The sequence below is a fragment of the Poecilia formosa genome, unplaced genomic scaffold (genome assembly GCF_000485575.1).
Source record: "Poecilia formosa unplaced genomic scaffold, Poecilia_formosa-5.1.2 Scaffold99, whole genome shotgun sequence".
NCBI lineage: Eukaryota > Metazoa > Chordata > Actinopteri > Cyprinodontiformes > Poeciliidae > Poecilia > Poecilia formosa.
Window position 1 is genome coordinate 1,143,251 of NW_006800038.1, and position 10,054 is coordinate 1,153,304.

Here is a 10,054-nt window from a genome sequence, read left to right on the forward strand (position 1 = left end):
TTATAAATGTCAAAGCTCCTAACTAAATATTTAATTAACAAGCTAAATATTTAGTTTGGAATATTATATATTATTATAGTTTGCTAAACATTCAAATTAAATATTTAGTTCCAAATTAAATGTTTAGTACAGGAAATAAATATTTTTATTGAGTTAGAAACTAAATACTAAGTTAGAAAAATAAATATTTATTTGTGAACTAAATATTTTGCTTGTAAGTAAAATATTTAGCTTCAAATTAAATATTTATTTTAGTTTGAAAATTAAATCCTTATTTTGGAAATTTAATGTTTTGTTGGAAAAAAAAATTTAGTTTACAACTAAATATTTAGTTTAAGAACTAAATATTAAATTGAGCTCTAAATTAAATATTTATTTGATAACTAAGCATTTAATTTAGTGAATTAAGTGTTTAATTTTGAACTCTGATATCAGTAAAATGTCTAACTTGGTGAAAATATACCGGAAAATGATCCCAGCCAAACTTTTTTCTTCATGACAGGTTAAATAAACCAAACTCTTGCTGTTCATTTTTTACTGTGTAACTTTGCAAACTGTTGCACATGCTAGCGCTCTCATTCAGTTTCATCTTGACTCGACGCGCCCTCAGAGGATGGGGCGGCCTCGGCTTCCGCCTTTTCCGCCTCCTTCTTGGAGCTGCGGTTGGGCGTGCCGTTCGGGACGCTCTCGGACGTCTGCAGGGTCTGGAAGTGTTTCCTGGAGCCCAGCAGGGACGGGTTGTTCACCAGCGTGTACAGCAGCTGCCAGCGAGTGCGAATCCTCCCACCGCTGGCCACCTTGTTGGGTCGGTTCTCAGGGCCTCCTGAAAGCACCAAGGAGGAGCTGGTCAGGTCAAAACGTTTTGACATACAGGTCAAAACTTTATAGACTTTTTCTCTGGGACATTAGTACAAAATAGTTCCTCATTTAGTTCATTGTGCAGATTTAATAGGCAACTATGGTGGCAAACGGCCAAACGCTGCAAAAACACATGAATAACAGAAAATCCAAAACACACAAACACCAATCCAACAGAAAAATACTGCAAAAAAATTATACAATCACAAAAATGCAAGCTAAAAACTAAATGTTTTTTAATAAAAACCATTTATCAAAAAGAGTTTTGATTCGCAAAATAAAGATGTAATTTTAACAGAAGAATATTTTTAAATTACAAGAAAGTCGTTTCAATAGGAAAAAAGCTTCTAGTTACTGAGATCAGTGCAAGTGGTTCTTTCGAAATAGACAATTCTAATTTCATAAAATAAAGTTGTACCTTCATCTTATGAAGTTTACATAAAATAAAGTTACCCTTAATTTTATGTAGTATAACTTCATAACATTTTACTTCATAACTTTATGAAGTATAACTTTAGCTCCAAATTAAATATTTATTTTGTAACTAAATATTTAGTTCCCAAATAAAAAGAAATATAGATTTTGTTGTGAAGGAGTTTTTATAAAATTATTACTTCATTCTCCTGATAGTGTGACTTTTATTCTCACTTTGTTTTGATTTTACCGTAAAATGATTGTAGTCTCATATTATAATGACTGATTTATTGAAATATTATAATATAAAAAATTAAAAATTATAGTTTGAAAGTTAAAGTTAACCTGATTCCTAAATAAATAGAAACTGTAAATAATGTTTGTCAAACAAGATGGCTGCCTTAGGTATGATGATGTCACTCTGAACAACAAAAATCCAAGGAGAGAATCGGTGGGAAAAAATCCAGATTTTCCAAATCTTCCATTAGTCGTTTGTAGCTCAGTGTCTTCCTACCTTCTTCTGCGTCTCGTGTTTTCTGTCCTCTGCCGACCTCAACCATCATGTCCAGCAGGAGTCCGCAAAACGCCTTCAGCACCGGGTGGGACTGACTCACCTCCACCTTCAGGAACTGGGTGTAGTATCTGTAGGCTGGGTGGCGTCAAAAAAACCAAAAACCTCCAGATCAAAGCTTTAAAAAAATCCAAATATTAGAGTTTGAATGTGTTTACCTGGATCGTGGGACTCTGCGGTGCGATGGAGGAGACTGATGTCAATCCGACCGAAGTGGACGATGTTGAACAAGGCCGTTATCACAATTCTCCAAATACCGACAATCAGACCCACAACGACGTTCACCACAAACAGCAGGTACGTCAGGAGGAAGAGGCTCTCTCTGAAATTCACCAAAACATTTATTTATTTTTTCAATTAATTGGTATATAGGTTTTTTTATTCATTCTCTGAAATCCTGCTGAGAAAATTGGTACCAATTAGTTTTGATTTGAGGAAATTCAAAAACAGGTGGCAAAAATTTTGCTGAATATTTTGCTAATTGTGCAACATTGTTTTGAATCTTGCTGAGAAAATTGGCAGAATTTTTGCCAAACGTTTTGCAGAAATTTGGCAAAAGTTTTATTTTTTTTTTGCTAAAACTGCAAAATTGTTTTGAGTCCTCTTGAGAAAATAACATATTTTTGAATTAATGAAATTCTAAAATAGGTGGAAAAATTGGACTAAATTAATAATTTTGAGAGAAAACAAACCCGAGTGAGATTCCTCAAGGCGCCATTTTCAGACAGTTTATTAAATATCTAAATGCTCTCCCAGGTTTAGCACTTTAAAACATATATTTGAATAAATGCTATTTATAATTATAAGGTTTTCTTATAATAACCAATATTATCTTTTAGAAGTTTACCAGCTTTTAGATGTTTATTTTTTACATAATATTGTATTGACTGCTTTTTTCTTTGCAAATAATGCATTATTTGTAAGTAAATCTCATAATATGAGTCTTAATGTGTACAAAAAAACTTGTCTTGTTTTTTTAACATTATTACAAAATTAAAGGCTTAATTTCATAAAGTTTATTGAAAAATTCAATATGTTTGCTATGATTTGCAGATTGTTTTGTTAACTTAATAAATTGTTTCTAAATCTTTATAATAACTATACATGCATTAAGCAGAACCCAGCAAACAAACCTGTTTTTTAAATCTCTAGTACCAGAATCCTTTTTGACAAAGAAAAACTGAGCAGTTACATGTTGAAGCACTGTCACCAGAATGACTGTCACCCAAAACGGCCTGAAAAATCACCAGAATGAAAAATGTATCAGTAAATTTATCTTCTGATCCAGTTTAAAATGGAAAGATCTTAGTGATGCACACTCACCATGATTTCCCAGCAACTTCAAAAACGATAATGTTGCGGCCATAAAAAACAGGGATGATGATTAAAAACACCAGAAATAAGAAGCAGATGAAAAACACAAGGGTCTGGATAGCCATCCCTGCCAACACGACAGAAATTAAAATCAGCTTCAATTTTCAGAAACACATTGCAATATGTCACTTTTATTTTATAAATATTTACAAGGAAGGAAGAGAGAGATTGAATAAATGCATAGTGGTGATATATTTTAAATAAACTGCAGTTGGACACAGTTGTGAAGGAGTAGAACTCATTTTCATAGAAAGCCATTAATAATCTAAATAAATTGTATAAAACTGCAGAACTAAGCAAAGGTGGTTGCTAGCAATGCAGCTGCACTTTGTTTATGTTGAAGAACAGAATACATACATATAAACATGATTTTATTTACTAGATGTGAAATAATTTAATTCAAAGTACAGCTATAACATTAACAGATGCAAGTTAAGGAAGCTAACATTGCTAGCATTGATGCTAATACCACTAGTAGAAGTGTACAATAACATTAGCATAAAACCATAAAAAGAAGTCTAGAGTGTCTAGGAAAAGGTAAACAGATAAAGTAAATAAACCAACATGAATTAAATAATATATATTTATATTTCCTACATTAATTTCAGCTTGAGGACGTTGTTTATTATTGACATGTTGTTGTTTAAGGTTAAACGGATTATGTGCCAGAATTATGCTTCAATTAGTTCAAATATGTTCTGTTTTCCTAATTTATTTGATAATATTTAATAATCACCGAGGCAAACGATCGCAGCTTGATATCCGGTTAAACCCATCCAGCAGAAAACTCCAGATCTGGACGGACTGATGGTCTTCTGGGTGTTGTAGTTCTTATACGCGTCTCCTTTATACAGTCCTTTCAGGTTCGATCTGAGATTAAGTTACAGATTAATAAGATTCAGATATGAAACTAAGGCATGTTATGAGCTGAAAATGTTTCCAAAGAGAAATATTTTTCTACCTGTGAAGAACCATGGACCTCATTAGCATTACGAGACTGACCAAACAAGACAGCGTCATGGCACAGAGGTAGCACACTGTTACAAAGAGACACAAAACAAAACTCTTGTTTTACAAAGCTAGACTTAGAAGTTTTTTGAAAATACAACATAATAATAATAATTTTCTCCGCCAACCTTCCAGCAACCAGGTGTAGAAAGTCACGATTCTGACGACCTCCATCCTGTCGTCGGACAGAATAATCCCAAATCCCAGCAACAGGAAGGCGATGTTTTCATCTATTCCTGCGCGGACGATGTGTAGAGTTGGAACCACCAGGACAACCAACAGCAGTGCAGTCTATGAAGAGAAAAACACTTCCTCATATGTTCACCAACTAAACGGGCAGAAAGGTTAAATCATAGAGGCGTACGTGATAGATGGCCACGCAGGTAACAAAGGACAACACAGCCAGCTTCACTGGGAACTGGAACACTGGAGGTAAAACAGAAAATTATTATTGGATCTTAAAGTTTATGGTGTTAAATAAAATATCTGTATCAGTGTGAATAATCTCACCTTTTTCAGGTAAATAAATGTAACTCTTTGGCACCTCCAGTATTCTCTCCACCAGTGACGGTTTGTCTGTTTCTGAGGAGCTGCTGTACATTATTAACATTTAGTAATTTCACTGATCTCACCAAGTATTTTTGGTCTAGTTTCTAATGCAAATATCACAGTATGGAGGACCAATGCTGACATAATTAAAAATAAAAGCAGAAATGCATTTATTTTTGTTATTTTGAATATTAATACCTCTAATCTATTTTATAGATTCCTTATATAAGCACAAATGTATGTATAAGGAAAAGGAGAAACAATTTTTGTATGAAAAAAAGAAAAAACAAAAAGCATATATTTCTGCTTTTATTTTTAAGTATGTCAGTTTTGGTCCTCCATATATTACATTTGTAATAAGAAAAATTACAACTGTACAACAAGACACAGGAGCTTGTTTTAGGTAAATAATTCCTTTATCTTGATGAAAAATTACCAGCTATAAGTGACATAATCTCCCAGTGGAACAAAACATTTTCCAATATTACAAGTTATTATGTTTGTTCCAGAATTAAGGAATTATTATTAGTCCTGCTGAAAAGTTAATTGTAAGTTAGTTTTGTCTTTTTTCAAGTATACTAAGATATCAGCAGCAGCAGAAACTAGGCAAAAATACATACAAAGTTTTTATCCTGAAATAAATGTGCAGCTATTTATTAAAATATATTTTAAACTGTGAAAACTTAAAATCTTTATGACATAGTGGGACATCATGCAACCAAAATACTGAACATTTGATCTTTTGTGTTTTCTTCAGATGTTTTATTAAACCCATCAAACTAAGTCTCAGTTTTTTCTCCACTCACCAAACGGTTGAGGACTTTTTCTTGAGGAGTAACTTGACATAGTCGGTGTAGTAGCTGCTGTCAAGATCCTACAAGCAAGAACAGTTTGTTGTGACATCAGTTTTTACCCTTCTGATCAATATTTTTATTCTTTTTTAATATAGCGGCAATTCTTCCTTCTTACTTTGCAGCAGCAATTATCTAACAGACAAGTGTTCAAACTGATGTGGTTTCACACATTTATAGTAAATAAAATCCTGTATTTCTCATCTTTACAAGAAAAACTTAATTACTAATAAATCTGAATCCTCACCTCGTCGGTCTTTGGTCCTTTCACAAACAGCACAGGAAACTGAACACAGAGATACGCCAGGCAGGCCAGCTGGGGCAGACTGGCAAGGAGGGCGTAGTGCTTATAGATCTGCAAAATTAAAAGAAACAAACATATTTCTAACTAAATATTCACCACAAATTCTTCTCAAGGCTACGGAAAAAGATTAAGGCCACTATTTTTTTTAAAAGTCTGAATTCTTTTCTCAGAATTCGGAATTTAATCTTATGAAATAAAAAATCAGTGTCCTGAAATTAAAGTCAAAATGCTGAGAAAACAGTCAGAATTGAGAGAAAATGTCAGTGTTTCTTCTGTGGCGCTAATCATCTTCTGCAGTACGACGGCATATTTGGGAAGAAAAATTAAGACGAGTAAAGTTCTGCCAAAAACGTAAGAATTTTTTTTTTAATTGTGTCACGCTGAAAATTTCCTTAAAAAAAACAAAAAAAACAGAACTCAGGAATATTTAAATTAATTTTAGAAATTTGTGAGAGAAAAAACACAGAAACTTCTAGAGTTTCAAAAGTCGAAAAAGTTCCTTTTTTAAAACTTAGAAATTTTGATGTTTTTTTTTTCTTTAGAATATTTCTGAGAATAATCTAAAAATGTCCAAGTGTTTTCCAAAAAGTGACTCTTCCTTTTTTATGTACAATGGCCTCAATATGCTGTTGTAGAACAGAGTGGTGTTTGATGCAAAATGCACTTTACACAGTTCTTGTCATAAGTGAAATAATCTGCCAGTAGAGCGAGAACTTCATCAATATTGAGGAATTATTACTAAAACAAGCTCTTATATCCTACTGAAAGTAGGCGTACTAAGATATTTTCACTAGAAACTAGACCAACATTAATTGGTAATATTTTATTTTTGCAGTGCATAGGACCCTCCTAAACATGAGGGTTGTGTATTATGGGTTGCTTCACCTCTGGCGTCTTTGGACAGTCAAACTTCTGCCATACCAGGACCCCAAAGTGAGTAAAGGACAGCAGCGTCCCAAACACGTAACTCGCGTTGCGCTGCAGCGTGCCGCAGACCAGCAGAGGATAGTACAGGACCGGATAGTAGAAGATGGCAATTATCTTCATGTACTCTGCAAAAAAAATGTCATTGAGTTCTGCTTTGTGTGATTTAAATGATGAAAAATGTAGTTTCTGTCTGATCTGACGACACCTTTGATGTTTGCCGGCGTGTCTTTGATGAAGGGCAGCGGATCCGGGGCGATCATCAGCATGGCCAGCTTACTGAAGACCAGACCAAACACAGCCATGACCAGGCCCTTCTGCTGGGTCTGGTCCAGGAAGTTGGCTGGACTAAAGCAAAAACATGCACAGAACTGTTACACAATCTTAACTTTAAAAAACAGCTATTTTATTCCATATGTTCTTATATTCACCTGAAAATGCTGGATGAACCTCGTGCGAACCCCTGGCACAGTTTGTTTTTCCGGGTGAGAGCTGCCAGGATTAGCATCATCACAAACTAAAGGCAAAGAGGAAAACATGCCACATTATTGTGATATAAAAACTGTATTTAATTCCACGTCATGCGCAGAAATAAAGAGATTTATTTCCAAATAAAAATCTGAAAACTATGGCTTCGATAGTTCGTTTGCCTACAAAGTTCTGTTTGTATGGGCAGGTGTGAACCGCTCCAAAAGCAGGAAGTGAATAAATACAACCAAAACAAACATGTCAACTTTGCGCTAGCATTAGGAATAGCTCTTGGTTTTTATCAAAGACAAAAGAAAAATCCTACAATCACTAATTTGAAGCTGCTACATTTTTGTTTAAATTTTGTGAAGAAGGAAGTTGTGTTCCGCATATGGTGTTCGTGTCTTTTTCTGAGGTTTTTCTTCAGTGGTTCTTGGTGCAGCGCCCCCACAGGCGAGGGGGGGAACAGGTTTTTAAATTAGATTGAATCATTTCACTGAGTGCAGTGAGAAAGAGAACCGCAGCAGCTGAAAATGTAACAAATGTTGCAGCTTTGGTTCCATATCGAACCGAGTCTACCAGACCATCAGGAGGGAGGAAAACATCCGGCTCATTGTTCTGTGGGTAGGCAGTCGTTTTGCCCATCTTTGAAGATATTTATTAACCTCTAATGGTTTTTCTTGTGTCTTTTATTGAGTTTCATCCATTTCTCAGTTTCCTCCATGTTTCAGGATCGGAACTGTGTTTGGTATTAGGTTTCCTCCTTAGCATTTTGTATTTAATCAAATATTTCAATTCTAGTCTCATTCAACCATATCACCTTCCTCCAAATGTCTGTGAGATATTTAATGCTATCATAACCTAATCCTAGTTTAAACTTCTCCAGAACTGTCTTCCTGTCTGATGTGTTTATTGGTGTCGGTGATGTTTGCTCATTATTGCTCTCTCAAACCTCTGAGGCCTTTACTGAGCAGCCAATTAGGCAATTCCTGAAGGTAACTGGTAGTGCAAACATTTGTTTTTGTTGTAACAGGGTAAAGGTTGCTTAATACAAAGGTATGCTCTGCTCTTTAGACTCTTATTTGTACATAATTTCATATCACTGTCCTTCAACTTCACGATTATGCACTAATTTGTGGCTGCATGACAAATAATGAACCTTGACTGAAAGAGAAAGTTTGCTTTGGAGAAAAAAAAACCTTTTCAGGCCAAAGTGTCTCATTATGTCTGGAGAGTAGAAAAACTCCTTCTGCAGAAGTTTACATCAATTACTGAGAAAAAAACAAGGTCAGGTCTGTAGAACAAAATATTATCTGACCGAGTTTTTAAATGATTCACTTGTAAACAAATGCAGTCAAAGAACAAGAATCATTATAAACTAAAAGGTTTGACTCACAAAGTTTTACAGCAAAAATGCTATCAGGGCTGAAACGATTGTGAGATTAATTGTGATCAACTAATTTAACGATCGATGAATTGTTAACAGGAGCGTACAGACTCAAAACAAAAGCCAATTCCTGTAAGAACAAGACACTCATAATAACAATTAAGAGAAAAACTATACAAAAAACATGTACAATTTGAATTTAAGATGGAAAACAAACTCCTAAAGTTGTATGTTCAAAATGTTGTAAGTACTGCTGAAAGGATTAATCGGATTAATCACGATCAACTAATTTAACGATTGATTAATTGCTAACAGGAGTATACAGATAAAAAAATAACTAATTGCTGCAAAAACATCATAATCAGACTAGCAATTAAGCCAAAATATACAAAATATATACATGATGCATTTAAGATGATTAAAAAAAAAAATCCTAAAGTTTTACATCCAAAATGATGTGATATGGGCTGAAACAGTTAATCAGATTAATTGTGATCAACTAATTTTGCCATCCAATTATTCATTGCTTAACCCAAACTATAACAATCAAATCAGTGCTACACTGTTTTGATGTTGATTCAAGCAGAAAGGATGAGTTTTTTACATGTTAGAGGCATCCTTTGCTATAAATGATAAAGCGTTCACTAAAACAATGCTGTTGTTACATTTTAGACAATAAAATGTTTTTCTTCTTTAATTTTTTAAAAGTGTATTTCTATACTGCTTTGCAAAGTCATAAATAAAAAATCTGCCATGTTTTATCTGATTAATCGATTAATCGTCACAATGATAGATTAATCAATAACTAAAATAATCATTAATTGAATTTCCAGTTAAAAGGGTAAAGCTAAACCTCTCTACATCAGCTCAAATATAATAAAATTGCAGCTTTACATTAATTAGCAGTTTCTGTCCAGTTCCCCTTAACTTGTATTAATGTTTCCTGCATGTACTTACAGATATTGACAGGATGCATATGTGGAAGTATTTCTCATCTGCAGTCGGGTCACAAGGTAAAATGACTCTGAGAGAAAAGGGGGGATTACATTATAAACAGCAAATGTCTGAAAATATTAACTGTGCCTCAAAGTTTTCCTCCTCACTCCTTCGGGGGTTTGGTCGGCTCTGGGTTGGAGTACCAGTCGGCGTAGTCGTAGTAGGAATACTGAAAAGGCTCGACCTCCGGCTTGCTCTGGTTCATCTCGGCTGTTTGACTGGAAGCAAACAGGAGAAGAGTGGAAAACGAAGATTTTTCCCCTCAGAACAAACCCTGCTGGTGAGAAACGTGCCTGAGAAAAGTTTGGCTTGTGCGCCTGATACAGCCCAGTGCGACTAGGAGATCAATG

General features: G+C 34.4%; 1 protein-coding gene across 2 annotated transcripts; it reads right to left on the reverse strand.

Annotated features, from left to right (window-relative positions):
* Positions 1-473: 473 nt before the first annotated feature.
* Positions 474-10,054, reverse strand: LOC103142634 (stimulated by retinoic acid gene 6 protein homolog). Of its 2 annotated transcripts, none has more exons than XM_016674691.1 (17): positions 9,812-10,054; positions 9,666-9,732; positions 7,285-7,370; positions 7,062-7,201; positions 6,815-6,981; positions 5,873-5,980; positions 5,581-5,648; positions 4,736-4,815; positions 4,590-4,651; positions 4,354-4,516; positions 4,179-4,254; positions 3,954-4,087; positions 3,167-3,284; positions 2,977-3,078; positions 2,002-2,165; positions 1,787-1,921; positions 474-823 (listed from the first exon to the last, which is right to left on the reverse strand). In XM_016674691.1, the coding sequence occupies exons 1-17, from the start codon at positions 9,907-9,909 to the stop codon at positions 576-578; spliced, it is 2,016 nt and encodes a 671-aa protein (XP_016530177.1). In that variant the 5' UTR covers positions 9,910-10,054; the 3' UTR covers positions 474-575. The 2 variants fall into 2 exon arrangements, with proteins under 2 accessions (XP_016530177.1, XP_007558848.1); XM_007558786.2 differs by having other exon boundaries at positions 4,736-4,818.